This window comes from Schistocerca serialis, chromosome 2 (assembly GCF_023864345.2).
Source record: "Schistocerca serialis cubense isolate TAMUIC-IGC-003099 chromosome 2, iqSchSeri2.2, whole genome shotgun sequence".
Lineage (NCBI taxonomy): Eukaryota > Metazoa > Arthropoda > Insecta > Orthoptera > Acrididae > Schistocerca > Schistocerca serialis.
The window spans coordinates 1,026,611,061-1,026,630,323 of NC_064639.1; the positions used below are offsets into that span (position 1 = coordinate 1,026,611,061).

At 43.5% G+C, this 19,263-nt stretch overlaps 1 protein-coding gene across 8 annotated transcripts in view; it reads left to right on the forward strand.

Annotated features, from left to right (window-relative positions):
• The window catches only part of LOC126458440 (choline-phosphate cytidylyltransferase A-like), a 133,350-nt gene that overhangs the window by 33,850 nt on the left and 80,237 nt on the right, over positions 1-19,263 (forward strand). For all 8 annotated transcript variants that reach the window (XM_050095497.1, XM_050095500.1, XM_050095495.1 and 5 more), the window contains one exon: positions 6,964-7,080. In XM_050095497.1, coding sequence (XP_049951454.1) covers positions 6,964-7,080 — 117 coding nt within the window. The remainder of the gene's footprint in view (positions 1-6,963; positions 7,081-19,263) is intronic.

Here is a 19,263-nt window from a genome sequence, read left to right on the forward strand (position 1 = left end):
CCTGTTGCTCTTCCATTCATTGAAACTATGAAATTTCTGGGGCTCGTGCTTGATAGAAGACTTTCTTGGTCCTTCCATATGTCTTACCTGACTGCCCATTGTACCTGGTCCCTCTGTGTCCTACGTGTCCTTAGCGGTACTTCCTGGGGAGTGGATCGAACCATCCTCCTCCGTTTGTACCGGTCTCTTGTTCGTTCGAAACTAGACTATTTGTATTTCGTTTTTGCATCTGCACGTCAGTCCATCTTACACCGCCTCAATACACTCCACCATTGTGGCATCCATTTGGCCACTGGTGCGTTTTACACTAGCCCGGTTGATCATCTGTGTGCAGAAGCTGCCAAGCTACCACTGTCATACTGCCATGATTTTCTCCTCAGCAGATACACCTGATGTTTGTCTGCCATGCCTGGCCACCCATTCTATGCCTCATTCTCCAATGACTGCTTTGATCGCCAGTATGGGGTGTGTCCATCTTCTCTGTTACCTCATGGAATTTGCTTTTGGCTGTTGCTCCAGCAGCTGAACTTCACGCTACCTGTCACTTTCCCAGTGGCTGTGAACCCTTCACTATCTTGGCTTCGTGTGCCATTCCTTGTTCAACTTGGACTTCTGCTTTCTAAGGACACTACTCTGGACTCCTCTATCGCTGTAAGTTTCTGGACCTGCGCACGGAACATCACAATGTGCCTTTGTGTACACTGATGGCTGTCAGACTAACCGTGGTGTCATGTTGTCGGGTGTGCCTTCATCATTGGCACCGACACTTTTCGGTATCGGCTTCCAGAACACTGCTCAGTATTTACAGTGGAGCTCTTTGCCCTGTATCAGGCCATGCAGTACATCTGGTGACACAGGCTTTCAAATTGTGTCATTTGCTCAGACACTCTCAGTGCCCTTTTAGAGCCTGTGTGTGCTGTACCCCGTACATCTCTTAGTGTAACAAATCCAGAAAAGCTTTCATTTGTGCACTGTTGATGGAGCCACTGTGATGTTTATGTGGGGTCCCTGATCATGTCGGTCTGATGGGGAAACGGGGCTGTGACACTGCAGTCCTTGAACCTCAGCCTGCTGGTACTTCCATTCCCTCAGGTGACCCCTGTGTTGTCCTCTGTCAGCAGGTGGTGTCACTTTGGAGTCACCACTGGTCTTCCTTTAATGGGAACAAGCTCCGGGGAATTAAACCTTTCCCAGCAGCGTGGCCAACCTCCTCTCGGCCCTCTCGCTACGAGATCATCACTTTAGCTACATTGTACACTCCTGGAAATGGAAAAAAGAACACATTGACACCGGTGTGTCAGACCCACCATACTTGCTCCGGACACTGCGAGAGGGCTGTACAAGCAATGATCACACGCACGGCACAGCGGACACACCAGGAACCGCGGTGTTGGCCGTCGAATGGCGCTAGCTGCGCAGCATTTGTGCACCGCCGCCGTCAGTGTCAGCCAGTTTGCCGTGGCATACGGAGCTCCATCGCAGTCTTTAACACTGGTAGCATGCCGCGACAGCGTGGATGTGAACCGTATGTGCAGTTGACGGACTTTGAGCGAGGGCGTATAGTGGGCATGCGGGAGGCCGGGTGGACGTACCGCCGAATTGCTCAACACGTGGGGTGTGAGGTCTCCACAGTACATCGATGTTGTCGCCAGTGGTCGGCGGAAGGTGCACGTGGCCGTCGACCTGGGACCGGACCGCAGCGACGCACGGTTGCACGCCAAGACCGTAGGATCCTACGCAGTGCCGTAGGGGACCGCACCGCCACTTCCCAGCAAATTAGGGACACTGTTGCTCCTGGGGTATCGGCGAGGACCATTCGCAACCGTCTCCATGAAGCTGGGCTACGGTCCCGCACACCGTTAGGCCGTCTTCCGCTCACGCCCCAACATCGTGCAGCCCTCCTCCAGTGGTGTCGCGACAGGCGTGAATGGAGGGACGAATGGAGACGTGTCGTCTTCAGTGATGAGAGTCGCTTCTGCCTTGGTGCCAATGATGGTCGTATGCGTGTTTGGCGCCGTGCAGGTGAGCGCCACAATCAGGACTGCATACGACCGAGGCACACAGGGCCAACACCCGGCATCATGGTGTGGGGAGCGATCTCCTACACTGGCCGTACACCACTGGTGATTGTCGAGGGGACACTGAATAGTGCACGGTACATCCAATCCGTCATCGAACCCATCATTCTACCGTTCCTAGACCGGCAAGGGAACTTGCTGTTCCAACAGGACAATGCACGTCCGCATGTATCCCATGCCACCCAACGTGCTCTAGAAGGTGTAAGTCAACTACCCTGGCCAGCAAGATCTCCGGATCTGTCCCCCATTGAGCATGTTTGGGACTGGATGAAGCGTCGTCTCACGCGGTCTGCACGTCCAGTACGAACGCTGGTCCAACTGAGGTGCCAGGTGGAAATGGCATGGCAAGCCGTTCCACAGGACTACATCCAGCATCTCTACGATCTTCTCCATGGGAGAATAGCAGCCTGCATTGCTGCGAAAGGTGGATATACACTGTACTAGTGCCGACATTGTGCATGCTCTGTTGCCTGTGTCTATGTGCCTGTGGTTCTGTCAGTGTGATCATGTGATGTATCTGACCCCAGGAATGTGTCAATAAAGTTTCCCCTTCCTGGGACAATGAATTCACGGTGTTCTTATTTCAATTTCCAGGAGTGTATATTGAACACTGTCTTTTTAGCCATCGCCATTTCTTAAGTGGTGATCCCCCACCAATATGTGCTCAATGTCCTCAACTGTTAATGGTTCGCCGTTTCCTGATGGAATGCTCTTTTTTTTAACCACATACATTCTAATTTATGTTTGCTGTCTGAGTTATAAGCCATTTTAGTAAATAACACACAGGCTGTGGACCGCATTTTACTTATTATCAATCGTAGCAATATGACGAAGGACATTTAATCTTTAGTTCAGGATCTTCGTTGTCTCTATGCAGTATTTTATGGACCTTTCTCCAACTCCATGTTTTTAGCTGTCTTTCCTTCCGTCGATTGGGCTTAATCTGTAATCATTTCTAACTCCTTTCTTATCTCCGTGTACTGTGGTTCTGACATGGGTGTGTATGACCCTAGTTGTTTTTGCACCCTAAAGTAAAACAAAATAAAAAAAAGACATAGGACAGGAGGTCAGTCTCTATCATTGCTTGATGGTAGAAAGTTAATGTATACCCACAGATTTTGCAATTGGTCATGAAGTTGTGCTTTCCCTAATATAGTATGTAGTAACAGCAGTGTGTGCTGTGATGAAAATGACTGACATTAAGACATTTATCTTTGAATAACACATTTCAAATTGAGCACCAGTTTCGAATTTTGGGCATTTTCTTTCCTTCCTTACAAATTTATTTTTTAGCTATATCATCCCAGCCTTCTTCATTGAATTACACTGTTTTCTATTTTCTTCTGTTTGCATTTATTTCATTATCTACCTGGGGAGTAATCTACGGGCATGAAAGCTCAGGATGAGGAATTAACATTTGCACATAGTATACTTTTTGTATAGTCTTAATATCTTTTAAATGAATATATTAGATAACAAAACTTAACCCTTACTTTCATGTTTAAAGATTGTAATACACTTTTTAAAATGTATAATTTGTTCAAACAATGGAAAGTTCAGGTTTGAATATTAACAATATTATGAATTGGATAGATTACTACTCACCATAACAGTGACACTTCGAGTGGCAGACAACCATAATGAAAAGACTGTTACTTGTTGAGCTTTTGGCCAAAGCCTTCTTCAGAAAGGAAAACACACACATTCACACAAGCAAGCACTCCTTGCACATATATGAACCCTGTCTCCAACCAGAATGGAACTAAGCTGTTTTGAACAGAAGCAGTAATCTGAACTGGGGTGGGGAAGGGGGAAGAACAGCACAGTACGGATGAGGGGAAAGAGTTGGTGCAGCCTGGAGGAGTGTGCAAGGACTGTATGATGACAGGGCAACCCTACTAGGCACAGTATCAAGAAGGTATGGGGTGGGAGGAGGAGGAACAGGTAGTGGAACAGCAGATGGGTGGAAAAGGTGAAAAGACTGCTGGGTGCCGTAGCAGAGAGCGGCATGCAGTGAGGATGAGGTGATGTGAATTGGGATGAGATGATAGGACAGAGTGGGCAAAAACCATTGTTTTGAGGGTGTGGGGACAGCAGGTTACTATATGTTGAGGCCAGGAAGATTTCAGGAGCAGTGAATGTTTTGTAAGGATAGCTCCCATCTGCACAGTTCAGAAATGCTGGTGATGGGAAGGAGGATCCATATGGCCTGGGTTGTGAAGCAGCCATTGAAATCAAGCACATTATGTTCAGTTGCATGTTGTGCCACTGGGTGGTCCACTTTGCTGCTGTTGGCTACAGATTAACGGTGAGCAGTCGTCCTGGTTGACAGCTGGTTGGTAGTCACACCGATATGAAAAGCTGTTCAGTGATTGCAACAGAATTGTTGAATGACAAGGCTGCTTTCACAGGTTTTATGGCCCCTTGCAGACTAGGATAAACCTGAATAGGAAGTGCTGGGTGGGTGGATTGGGCAGGTCTTGCGCCTGTGTCTTCCACAGGGATATCATTTCTGTGTCAAGGGTTTGGGATTGGGAGTAGCATAGGGGTGAACCAGGATGTTGTGGAGGTTGTGTTGCCAATAGAACGACACTTTAGTTTGGGGGGACTTGGGGATGCTGTCATCCCCCCACACTGAAAAATCACTCCCACACAGTCTGGTCACCTAGGAACTGTCTCTCTGCAGTGACAAAAACTCTCTTTCCCAGTACGCCAGAGGCCTCACAAAGGCCTTCACAGACAGGCTCTATCCTCCCAGCCTAGTCCCCAAAGAGGTTTCCTGTAACACACCTAATCCTCCTGGCACCCCCAAGGACCAGCTGCAAATGAGCGCCCCCTTTGTCACTCAATCCCACCCTGGACTGGAACAACTGAACCCCATTGTTGATCTGGGCTTTGATTATATATCATCATGTCCCTGAAATGAGGGACGTCCTACCCAAGCTCCTTCCCCCCTCACCCACCTAAAGTGGTGTTCCATTGACCACCCAACCTCCACAGCATCCTGGTTCATCCCCCTAGGCCACTCCCAATTCAAAAGCCTAGCCACAGGCGTCATAATCTCTGTGAAAGACACAGATGCAAGACTTTCCCAATCCACACACCCAGTACTTTCTTTCTGTTCCAGTTCTGTCACACGCTTATCCTACTGCTTCAGAGGCCAGGCCAGCTGTGCTGCCATCATTGCACAGCTTTTTGATTGGTACGACTACAAGCAGTCCACTAGGATGCTTAGCCTCCACCAAACTGTTGCTAAGAATAAAGTTGATCACATCATAGTACAACATGCAGTTGAGCAAAACAAGCTCAATTTCAGTGGCTGCTTCACAACCTTGGTCATAAGATTCCCTCCACCACCAGCTTCTCGAAACTATGCAGATGGGAGTTACCTGTAAAACACATCCTCTGCTCCAGAAATGACCCCTATCTGAACCTATGGTAATCTACTATCCCCACTCCCTCTAGCCAACAGTTTCTTCTTCCTCCCTCCTGTCACCTTCTCCCAGTTCACTTCCCCTCACCCTCAATGTCTGCTGCTCTCTGCCAAGGCACCCACTGCTCTTTTCCTCTTCTCTGCTCCTCTCCTTTTCTACCGTGCCCCCCCCCCCCCCCTCCCCCCACATCCCCAACAGCCTCCCAAAGCTGCACCTGGCAGCCTTGTCCTGTCATCACATAGTCTCTGCACACACTGCCGGTTTGTGCTGACATCCCCCCCCCCCTCCCCCTTCTCCCTCCCCATCCCAGTCCTTATCGCTGCTTCTGTTTAGTGCGACAGTTGCACTCTGGTTGGAGCAGCCATAGATAGTGGTCATGTGTGCATGAGGTGTGCTTGCTTGTGTGAATGTGTGTGTGTTTTACTTTCTGAAGAAGGTTTCAGCTGAAACTCAGTGCCTGACAATCTTTTCATTGTGCCTGTCTGCTCCCCAATGTGTCCTCTTTATGATGTGTAGCAATCTATCCTAATCAATTTTTGATAATGTGTTGTAACTGATAAATGTACTCACCAAGCGGTGGCAGGAGAAAACTTTTGTGAAGGTTAAAGAAATGTGCAAACTTTCGGACCTGTGGTTGCTTCTCCTGCCAGAAGGCTTGAAGGGGAAGAAAGAGGGGTGAAGAAAAGGACTGGAAAGATTGAGGAAGTGAAGAGAGTTCATAAAAGTTGCCCAGAACCCTGGGTCAGGGGAGAATTATTGGAGGGTTTGATAAAGTGCAAAGTGCTTCTCCATTTTCTCAACCTCTCCAGTCCTTTTCCTTCACCTCTCTTTCTTCCCCACCAGCCGTTACGCCATAAGGAGCCAGTATCCAAAAGTTTGCAGATTTGTTTATCCTTCATATAAGTTTTCTCCTGCTGTCCCTTGATGAACAGGTTTTTTATCGATCCAATTACATCAAATGTATCCTAATCATAATTTGTTCCAAATAACTTTTTTCTGCAAGCACTGCTACATGGCTCTTTAATGATTCAGAGAAGATGTCTTAAAATTGCAAAAAGCTGTTATCTTAACAGTTTTATCATAAATCATAATCAAGTTGACAGATATTATCCTCATAACATTGAATGAGAGTCCATTGATGTGAAAATTACAGATAGAGCACAGGACTCCACTATATCAGGCATCATGATTTTAAATTGTACTTCACTGAACTTCTATGTTCTGCCTGTACGTTTGATGTCACAGGACATCCCCGTCCATGTTATGTTACTGATATTTGTTAACTTCATGAGTATTCAAAATGAAAATTAGTTGAAAATAATATAATGAGTCATTTAAAGACTTTGGTGGTTTTAAGATATCTTTTCTGAGATATAATTTGTTAATGTAATATTGAATCATTCTTTTTTTCTTAATTGTCAACAGTACTAACATTTGTATTTTTCTCACAGTTGGTCGACCAATAAGGGTGTATGCTGATGGAATATATGATCTGTTTCACCAAGGGCATGCCCGTCAGTTGCTGCAGGCAAAAAACTTATTTCCAAACGTTTACCTTATTGTAGGAGGTTTGTATGCCAAAAATTGTTAAAAATTATTATATTTGTTGATCAGCAAGCGCCCTCCCCCTCTCCCCTCTTGCTCCCCCCTGCTCCCCCTCCCCCCCCCCCCCTGCTCCCCCTCCCCCCCCTGCTCCCCCTCTCCCCCTCACTCAAATGGGGTAGTCACTTGACCCAAGTATATGAATTAGCAGATCCAGTTAATTGATGAGTAAATCCATTCTTCTGACTAGTGTGTTCCATCCTTCTATCTACAGTGGTAACATACGAAGTGATAAGAAATCCGAGGAAGCAGATATTTGTTGAGAGACAGCTGATGGACATTGACACTACATGCTAATATACTTTGCGTGTGATGCAGAGATTCAGGAATTATTCTTACAACCGAGATTTATCTGAGAATGTTATTACGTTTGCGCTTGAAAAGTAATTTTTTTTTTTTTTTTTTTTTTTTTTTTTTTTTGCGCTCTTCAGTCTGAAGACTGGTTTGATGCAGCTCTCCATGCTACTCTGTCCTGTGCAGGCCTCTTCATTACGGAATTAAAACTGCAACTTGCACCCATTTTAACTGCCTTACTGCATTCATTCCTTGGTCTCCATCTACAATTGTACCTCTACGCTTCAACCAGATACCAAACTGGCAGTTCCTTCATGCCCCATGATGAATCATGTCTGTTTATCAGTTCTTTTAATTAAGTTATGCCACAATTTTTTTTCATCAGTTCTGTTCAGTGCCTCCTCATTAGTTATATGATCTACCCTTGTAATCATCAACATCCTTCTGTAGCACCACATTTCTATTCTTGTCTGAATTTTTTATCATCCACATTTTATTTCCATACAATGCTGTACTCCAGACAAATAACTTCATAAAAGACAACTAAACTTATATTAAATGTTAACAAATTCGTCATTTTCTTAATTTTTTTCCCTACAGCTTGTGTACATGTTATATATTCTCTACTTTGGTCATCATCAGTTATTTTACTGCCCAAACAGCAAAACTCGTCTACTACTATTAGTGTCTAATTTCCTAATCTAATTCTCTCAGCATTGCGTGATTTAATTCAACTACATTCAGGTACCTTTGTTTTACTTTTGTTGATGTTCATCTTGTAAATTCTTTTAAAGACACTGTCCATTGTGTTCAGTCGCTCATCCAAGTACTTTGCAACCTCCAACAGAATAACAATGTCATTGGCAAATCTCGTAGTCTTTATTTCTTCTATCTGATATTTTAATTCCCTGTACAAATTTCTCCTTGGTTGCCCTTACTTAATGTACAGATTAAATAACATTGGAGTATTACAGTACATTGGAGATAATCCGCAACCCTGCTCAAACCCTTCTCAATCACTTCTTCCCTTTTATATCTTTCTATTCTTATAATTGCATTCTGATTTCTGTGCAAGTTGTGAATAAATATTTGCCAACTTTTGCACCCTGTGTTTTATTCCTGTTTCCTCCAGAATTTCTAAGAGGAGAACTGGGTCAGCATTGTCAAAAGCTTTCTCTATATCTACAAATGCAGTAAACACATATTTGCCTTTCTTGAACCTATCTTCTAAGACAACTCATAGGGGCAGCATTGACTTGTGTGTCCCAACATTTTTCTGGAACCCAAGCTGATCTTTTATGAGGTTGGCCTCTACCAGTTTATTCATTCTTCTGTAAATAATTCGTGTCAGTATTTTGCAAGCATGAGGTATTAAACTGATAGTTTGGGAATATTCACACCTGCCGACACGTGCTTTCTTAGGAATTAGAAGTATTACATTCTGCTTGACGTCTGAGCGTATTTCACCAGTCTCATATACTCTGCTCTCAAGTAGGAACAGCTTTCTCATAGCTGGCTCTCCCAGGCATCTCAGTAATTCTGAGGGAATATCATTTACTCCAGTGATCCTTTTTGGCGTACTACTTTCAGCACTCTGTCGAATTCTTCTGTCAGTATAATATCTTCTGTCTCACCTTTGTTTACTTCCTCTTCCCTTTCTATAACATTACCTCCCAGTTTGTCTCCCGTGTGTACCCCTTCTGTACTGGCTGTTTCAGAACTGTTGTGACAAACTTCTGGGGGAGGTGAGGCACACCATAAAGATTGAGAATAGCATAGTAACATGTGGCCACAAATGTGAATACAGCTCTAATGTTACAACAGATGATTAAAACTTGTACCATCAGATTGCAACACACTCCCAACACCAGCAGAGCATTGACTGCCAGACATGCTCGAACTTGCTTGGAGTTTCTTTGATTGTAGCACCTGCACAGACGATTCTTGCAGTGATATCCATTTCAGACTCCAAAGGATCATGATACATGAGATTTGATGGCTGCCCACAGAAAGAAATCAAGGCTCAAGAATATCTGCTGAGTGGGGGGGGGGGGGGGGGGGGGGCAAGGGGAATGGTCCATGGTCCACCACACCCATTCCATTGATGTGGGAATGACCTGTTCAAAAGCCCGTGAACAGCCAGTCCAAAACGATCGAAAACTGTATCATGTTGGAACTACATGCTGTGCCTCACATTTGCTGAAACATCTTCAAGCCAAGAGGAATCTGTTCCTGAAAAGTCTGATAATTCGAGACTGTCCAGTGGAATGGTAAAAGGTCAGCAGTCACCAACCAAACTCGCCCACACATTAATTGTGAAATGATGATGTGTCGTGGTGTGGTACTGCACACCATGGGGTTTTCTGATACCCATAAATGCTTGTTGCGCTGATTGAATACGCCATCCCTAGTGAATGTAGCCTCATCAGTGAGCAACACACAGCCTGGGAAATGCACATCTTGGTCACTTTGTATCAGAAAGCACTGTGCAAAGTGTACATGTACAGGATGGTTATTGGGGAGCAATAGCTACACTCTTTGGAGATGAAAGGCATGTAATGACAAGGCATCTAAAAACACTCAACACTGCTACAAGAAATTCTTAAGTCCGAGGCAATGGTATGTATACTTGCACTTGGATTAATCTCCACGGCACCAAACACACTTTCTTCCCTAACGACAGAATGCACCAATTGTGGGCTGTCCTCACTAGCACTGCCACTTGTTAATTACCTTTACCCACACAAATTTCAATGCAGACGTTCAGACAAACTGTGGTGTGGTTTATATCTATCTAGAAAGCATTCTCAGTAAATGTATCCAGCAGTTCGTCGATTGCAATTGGCTATTCCATACATTAAGTTCATCTCTACTGGCTCACCGTTTGTATATTTTTCCATGCTCCTCGTATGCTTGCTAGCATTCGAATGAAGAAATCCTCATGTTTCCTTCCAGTTCTTTCGTGTACATCACCACTTAGCGGCACCCCCTCCAGTACTATCACATACATCATCACTTAATGGCATACAACAGTGTTTGCAACCATGGTTGGTTTTGCAATTCTCTATCCTTATGGTTGTCCCACCTCCCATAGAAGTTTTTCAGTTTCCCCTTCATTGCTTAGTATTGGCTTGCCATGTGAACTCTTGACAGAGATACAGCTGCTTCTATCTTCTTCAGAGGTCACTTTAATTACTCTGTAGGCAGCCTCATCTTTCCCCTCGTTATGCATGATTATACGTCCATGCATTTCTTATCTAGCCATTCCTGCTTTGCCATTTTTCACTTTCGGTCAGTCTTATTTTTTAGTTATCCGTTTTCACTTCTTCCCGCTTGATTTGCTGCATTTTTATATTTTCTCCTTTCATAAATTAGGTCTTGTATCCTGTGCATTATACAAGTGTTTCTGTTAGACTATGTGTTTATACTGATTTTATCATCTGCTGCCTTCACTATTTCATCTCTCAAGGCTACCTCTTTTTGTCAGTCATGCCAAAATCGCCCTTCGTCATTCTATTTATTTCGACTGACCTGTGCTGCATTTCCTTACTTTCCTACTTTTCTGCAAGTTTTCAGCTTTAATGTGTACTACATCCCCAATAAATTATGGACAGAGTCCACTCTGCCCCTGGAAATATTCTGCAGTTAAAAATCTGGTTTTGAAATATCTGTCCTACCATGATGAAATGCATTTGACACCTTCCTGTGTTTCCAGTTCTTGTCCACATATAGGACCTTCATTGTGGTTTTTAAACCATGCGGTAGTGACGAAGTATGATCTGTCCAAATTATACCAGACAGCTTCCTCTTTCGTTCCTTCCCGCCAGTCCTTGTTCACCAACTATTTTTGCCTTGTTTCCTTTTCGTACTATCAAATTCCAGTCCCTCATCACTATTAAATTTTCATCTCCTGTAACTATCTGAATAATTTCGTCTCTTCTTCATCTTCAGAGCTAGATGGCATATAAACTTGTACTAGTGTATTCAGTGTTGGCTTCATGGCTATCTTGGCCATGATAATGTGTCCACATGCTGTTTGTAGTAGCTCACTCACATTTTTATTTTCTTATTCGTTATTACGTCTACTCTTATGTTACCCCTACTTGATTTTGTATTTATAGTCCTTCATTCACTTGGCTGGACACACTGTTTCTCCTGCCACCAAATTTCACTGTTGTTAGTTATTTTATGAGGCTACAGTATGCATTAATCAAATTCAAAAAAGATGTCAATATCTTCAGCTTATCAAACATAGTCTAATGCAAAATATACGTCTCATGCTTTGTCGGATTTAAGGAGGCAACACTATCCTGAAACCACAAAAGCTAGTGGTTTGAATTCCCTATTCAATTGGAGCTACTCGGTGGCTCCACTTCAGATGGCCTTTAAGCCTCAGAAAAACTGTTCCGTGACTAGCGAGAGATAGAGAGTAAAAGAATTCTGAAATCAAATAGTTTACAGAATATCAACATAATCACAGTTGTTAGTTTTCCTTGTCTGGAGGGTGCTGATTCCACATTTGTTATTCAGTTGAGGCACTGAGAACCATCTTTCTTCTTCTTTTCCTTCAGTGTTTGTCCCGCGTGCCTGCGGGGTCTGCTACATGGGTCCGTTGTCTTCATTTCAGTCTATCACAGGCTGCATCTGGGTGGATTTTCGTGCATTTGAGGTCTATATGAATTGTATCAGCCCAACGTTGGTTAGGTCATCCTTTGGGTCTTCTGCCGACGACTTCAAGTGTGTAACCCGCCTTGTCAATTGAGTCATCACTGGCCTGTAAAACATGCCCAAACGATTGAAGACAACACTCATGCATCTTGTCTTGGATCGGTGCAACACCAAACTGTTTCCTAATGCTGTCATTGGAAACATGATCTAACTTAGTGAGGCCCACTGTCCACCTTAGCATCTTCGTTTCCATTACACTTAGGTGGTGTTCTGTCTCAACACCACAGTCGGCCAGCGCTGTACAAGGTGACTGGTCAGATGACAGTGTGATAGACTTTTGATTTTAAGTTATCTTTCATCCTGCGGTTGTAAGTGATCCGGTTGTTGTTTGCCACTTCATCCGGGCTGTGTGAGTTCTGGTGTTGACCTCTTCGATGAGTCGGCTGTCAACAGTGATTGTGGAATCAAGGTACTTAAACTTACTCACATGAGTCAGATCTTCACACCATTAATCGTGATGGTTCCCATTTCATGTCTGTCTGATGTCATGTACTCGGTTTTCTTCAAATTAAGGTGCAAACCGTGTTGCACCAACCTTTCACTCCATTTTTTAGTTTGGCTCTGCAGATCGAGCTTGTTTTCTGCTAGCAGCATCACATCTTCAGCATTAAGTAGGGTCCTTGATAATGGCCGGTGCAGGTCAGCTGTCACGGTGTCCATTACGAGAATGAACAGAAGTGGTGATAACTCAGAACCTTGATGGACGCTGACTTTGATGGGAAAGTCCTTAGATAGTCCTGAGGTTGTACGGACATAACTTCTTGGCTGTGCATAAAGTAACTGCACCCAGTTAATAAGCTGCTCTGACACATCATACTGTTGATGCTGTGAGGCACCCAGTCAAAGACCTAGCCGAGATCCAGTAATGCTAGATGCTGGCTTTCTCATGCTGTTTCTCGACTAAGAGTCTTGCAGCATGAATCACATCAGTTGCGCTGCATTTAGTCACAAATCCAACTTGGTTTCTGGAAATCTGTGTGATCTCATCGATTCTTTGGTCCAGAACACGCTCAAAGATTTTCATGGCGTGGCAGAGAAGTCGAATTGGACAGTGGTTGGTGCATGCAGCAGGATTTCCCTTCTTCTTAAAGATAGGCACAGTGGTGCTCTGTTGCGTATCTGTTGCCTCTGCTGGAAGATCATCTGGGCTGATGGCTTACCCAGGCTTCATTTTCCTCAAAGCAGTCTTGACCTCTTTGACTGCAATTTCTCTTGCGGGCCCTTCAACAGCATGGCCAGTGGGTATTGGTGGATAGGGGAACTCTTCTGTGAAATAGCTGCGCCATCGTTCTCTGGCCTTCTTCCAGTCAACTAGCAGATTACAGAACACATCATTGACTCCGTAAACTGATGAACATCTTCCGAATTGCGATGTCTTGCTTCAGCGAGTCGATATATGTCCTGCTCTCCTTCATGTGTTTCAAGTTTTGCGTCTACGTCAGCATAACGTGAGGATTTGGTTGCTGCTATAGCCTGTTTTGCATCTCTACAGGCCGTTCTGTATACATTCCATCGCTCCGGTGTTTTATTGGCAAGTAACTCATGATACAATCGTTTCTATGCGTGTACCATGTCTCTGATGGTGTCATTCCAGAGCCACATATCTCTATCGATCCTCCATCGTCCTGGTTTTGTTGCATGTGCAGCTTCATGAGCAGACCCTTTCAGTTTCTCCCAGCTTTCTTCAACTGTGGTAACTGGTGCCAAAGATAACTAGTGGCAAAGTAATTCAGGCTGTGATGTTGGCTTCCTTATCCTTGAATTTTCACCATTTGATTCTTGCAGGTCCTGTGCGATCTACGTGCTTGTTTGTTGGCAACTTGTTTCGTAGCTTCCAGATCAATGGACGCTGTTGTGTCACAACTGTTTCATAGGGAATGACCTTTGCATCAAGCACATCTTTGAGATCACGGTGTCTCAAGAGGATGTAGTCAATCTGCATGGCATTAGTGCTGCTGTAATGCGCGATTAGATGTGAGTCACACTATTTGAACCATGTGTTTGCAGTTGCCAGGTTATGAGCTTCTGAGAAATCGAGGATACACTGACTGTCATCATTCTTTTATCCAAATCCATGCCCACTGTGAGCAGTATGTTCTTCCTCTCTGCACCCTATGTGCCCATTCAGATCACCAGTGATGATGATCTGGGGCACTTCAGCAGTCTTTGCATTAAGCATCCTCCAAAAGGCATCCTTGATGGAAGTTGCTTGGCCAGTTTCTGGAGTGTAGGCACTGAAAAAGTGGATTTTTCTGCCATCTGTGATGTACACAATCTTCATCAGGTGATCATCATATCTTTGCGTTTCAGAGATATTACTGTTAAACTTGAATGATGCTATAATGCCATCGCCACTAGCTGTTCTGAGTGTGCCCATGTACATCAGCTTGTAACCGCGTCCAATGTCGTACGATTTGTTTCCACTCCACCATGTTTCTTGAACTGCACAGATGTCTATGCGTCGAGCTTTAGGTAGTTCATTGTACCGTCCAGTCATGGTGCCGACATTGAGTGATGCAAGACGGGATGTGAGGGCTAGCTCGTTTAGTCATCGCCATCCATGATAGGGTAACCCTTGCATATTTCTCACGCTGACTTGGCCATACCAACGTGCGTCGCCTACGGGGGACACCCTAGCCTTTGTACCATGACCAGAAGACAACATTTCCATAAACACGTGACAGGCGCTGAGAACCATAAGGGCCTAAAACACATCATAATCATAGCATTTATTCATGCTTTTGACATCAGTTGATCTTACGGTGAGTCAGATTTATCTGTGCTTTAGGCTCACATTGTATGTATGAACATTCATGAAAAGCTGTCTCATTGGTTTCTGTGATATCCACTTAAATATGGGCTCAGTGACAGTGTGCTTTCTAGGCCCTTATGGTTCTCAACACCTCAGTTAATGAAAAGCCACTCCAGTTGCTTACTTAGAACTTTATTAAGTTTACACGGCCGTGTTTGGCCTTTGTGTTAGGTATTTATCAAGTATATCTGAAAGTGCCATATTTTAATACCCAATATGCTGAGGGTATAAGTATTTTATGTAATAGGAGATATGAGATAGTGGTTATATATGTACAGTGAAAGTGCAGAAAAAGTATATAACTTATGTTATGCTGTAGAGAAGTAGCATTAAATGATGGAAACAGTGAAAGTCAAGTGGATTTAAAAAAGTTCTGCACACAATGATGTCATGAGAAAATAAGTCTAAAAACTGTACAATCCATTGCATTGAAACAGTTAATATGCTATAGCTTAAGAAGAATTATATTCTGACATATTTAAAAATTACAGTTGTATGTTTTTCAAATAAAATGCGGGAAGAAATTATTTGGTTTTAATAAAAGTATAAAACAAATGCAAGTCGAACCTAAGGGTATGTCCTCTAGCAAGTGAAATTTAAATCACCAGGAACTGTTGACGGCTCTAATGTAGCTGGGATGCATTGTTGATTGCTTACAAAAGTATTTTTATCTAGTTATTTGTAAACATACTTTGCAATTGTAATTTTGAAACACATCAGTATCTCATCTTAAGCTACAGCGTGTTAACAGTTTTGAGGGATTGGATTGTATAGTTTTTATAGTTGTGACAAACCCATTCCTCTTGTGACGTAACTGGGCTCGAAACTTTCTTAAAGTCTCTCGCTTTTACTGTTTTTGTCATTTGAAGGTGCTTCTCTACAGGATAATGTATGTTATGTGGGTGGTTATAATTAAACTTTCACTTCTTGAGTCAGTGTACACGGAAAACTATTTACGGATGGGTACACAACTTTATAGGAATAATGTTCAGACTGCGCACTGCAGGATTTGTGTTGTTAGAAGCGTTAGTGTGATGATTTGCCATTTGGCAGCAGTAATGGTATGGCGATGTATGGAGGAACTCGCACCTCTAAAATCAAGGATTTGCAGTGTTGAACGGCACACATTACTGTTATCTTTGCCAACATGTGATTCCTGCTCTATGAGAGGGAGGTTCTTTGGACTCAACTGTTAATGATGCACGAGGGAATGCCATCTTACATTGCTCATGAGGTCACTTGGTTACTCTGTAACACATTTTGAAAAAATCAAATCATTGACAGATCGTTCCAAACTGCATAGCTACCAAGGTCACCATATTTGAACCCATGTGATTTCTGGCTGTAGGTTTACGTAAAGGACAGGGTTTATCACTGGGACAGTGACACACATTGGAGGTTGAAGATGAGCAAAGTGATGGAGGTAACCATCATCCCACCTGAGATGTTTTGGGCAGCAGTAGAGCTATCTCTAAGACGGTTCAGAGTTTTCGATGTATGCAGGTGGTTGTCATGTTGAGCAATGTTTGTGACCTGTACTGTAAACAAGGCATGTCATTAACAAATGTTTCCCTCTCTTGTGGAAATTACAATGTGTTTCTTTCAATGTTTTGTTCATTATTTCTCATCCGCATGTCCTTACAAATCATTCCACAAAGTTTCGTTGTTCTACGATCACTCGCTTTTTCTTGGGAGCCCCTGTCAAGTATTGAAAGTTTAATTATATCCATCCTGTATATTCTTTCTGCATTTGTTATGTATTTGTATAAGCATTATATCTCATCTCTTTGTATATAAAATATTTATATACCCACCATTACGTATTAACATATGACAGCTTCAGATAAGCTTCGCAAGGGCCTAGTATAAAGGCCAAAACTGGTCATGTGGACTTAATGATGTTCTAATTAAGCAACTGGAGCATTAATGTTCTAGGTTGCTTAAATACTGTTGCTTAAAACAGAGAAATAAATAAAAATATCAATTGAAATATTTTTCTTTACTTTGTTGCGTTACTTACTCTTCATTGTAAAACGATTGTTGTAAATGGTGTGGGTAGGTGTTGATCTGTCTAAAAACTGTGGTTTCTGTTACAGCATTGCATTTGGAGGACATTGTTATCATGTCCACACTGTGGAACCTATCAATCCTAAAACATATATATTGTGATCATAATTTTCTGAATTATGCGGGTAGGACTTATTCATGCCGTACATTTTTCACTTCGGCAGTCCTCCTGCCCTCATTTTCCACTAACTCCCTGCACCCACACCCTCTACCCAGTCTCCTCTTCCTTTGTCTCTGTAATCCTCAGCCCTCCCAATCCACACTTCCACACCATTGCATTGTGCACTGCACAAACGCACTGGCTCTAGTGCCCATGCGCCAGCTGCCTCTCCCTCCTGCGTTCCTGTCCCACATAACTGCTGTACCCTTCCATACCACCAAGTCTACCAAATCCCTACACCTCCTCCCACTTCCTGCCTCTTTCTCCCTCTGCCTACCCCATGTGACATAATCCCTCACCCCAGTCCACCTGCCAAACTGCAGTCCCTACACTATGTAGCTGAGAGAGAGAGAGAGAGAGAGAGAGAGAGAGAGAGAGAGAGAGAGAGAGAGAGAGACTTGTACTATATAGGGAGTAATATCCTTTACTGCTAAACTATTTATGGACCAAGTCCTTCATCAGACATAGACAAAACGAAACACCAAAACACATGTGACAGTGTTGTCTCCAAGCATCAACACTCGACTATGACTGTGTCTCAGGTGAACAGAAATCCCTGGGGTTGGCGGTGGGGGTACAGAGCAGGTAGGGGGGGTAGTGAGGGGGAGGGATATCAGGGTAGAGGTGAGGTAAGATGTTAGTGGTTCTCTGGGGTGTGTGCAGTGACATGGTGTACTAGGTGCAGCATCAAGAGGCTGTGCACGTGGTGTTGGGGCTGGGGTGGGGAGTGAAGGGGAGGTAGGATTGGTGAGATGGGATAGGAGGCAAGTGTAGGGCTGGAGGAGGAGCAGGAAATTTTCCACTGTTTGACAAAAACATGCAAGTCATTTTCTCCTCCTCCTCCTCCTCTTCCTCCTCCTCTCAAAAGGCTTCGTCTTGTCTGCAGCTACAGCTTCCCCTCTTCAGCAGTCCTTTTCATCTCCATGTATAAAGAGCTCCCATCTTATTGATCCTATTTTTTAAATAGGATGTTCTCAGTCATCCCTTCATTTTCTTCTGATGATCTTGACTTCAAAAATGTTTTTGGGGAAAAAAAATCATTTCTTATTAAGTGTCAGTGAGTTTCACTTTGGATTGGCCCATAACTTTCAGTGTTCTTTCTTCTCTCTTCTCTTGTAATTCTCCCCCAGAACCACATTTCTGCAGCTTCGAGATGAGATTTTTCTTGCTTTGCTGATTTTCAGATTTCACACCCATATGCCAGGGTACTCCACACAAAGGTCTTTACAAATCCTTTCTTAGTTTGGAAGGTGATGTGCTCATTCAACAGAAGTTGTTCTTAATTTGGAAGCACTCTTATTTTCTTTGAGATGTATATTGTTTTCCTTCACAGTGCCACCAAGATATTAACATTTTGTTATTTCCTTGAGTTGCTCATTGTCTCTTTTTTGTTTCTGTATAACAGTGGTTCCTGAAGAGGGGCAGCAGCCTTTTCAGTAGTTGCAGGGGTAGCAGTCTGGATGATTGATTGAACAGGGCTTGCAAAATCAGTCAAAACAGCATTGCCATGCTGGTGCTGTGAATGACTGAAAGCAAGGGGAAACTACAGCTGTAATTCTCCCAAGGCAGCTTTACTGTCTGATTAAATGACGATGGTGTCCTCGTGGGTAAAATATTCTGGAGGTAAAATAGTCCCCCATTTGGATCTCTGGGCAGGGACTACTGTGGAGGATGTTGTTATCAGGAGAAACAAAACTGGCATTCTATGGATAAGAGTGTGGAATGCCCAATCCATTAATTGGGCAGGAAGGTTAGAAAATTTAGAAAGGGAAATGGACAGATTAAAGGTAGATATCTGGGGAACTAGTGGAGTTTGATGGCAGGAGGAACAGGACTCCGGTCAGCTGAATACAGGGTTATAAATACAAAATCAGATATGGGTAATGTAGGAGTGGGTTTAATAATGAATAAAAAAATACGAATACGGATAAGCTCCTACGAACAGCATAGTGAACACATTGTTGTAGCCAAAGTAGACATGAAGCCCACACCTACCACAGTAGTACATGTTTATATGCCAACTAGCTCCACTGATGATGAAGAGATTGAAGAAATGTGTGATGTGATAAAAGAAATTATTCAGATTGT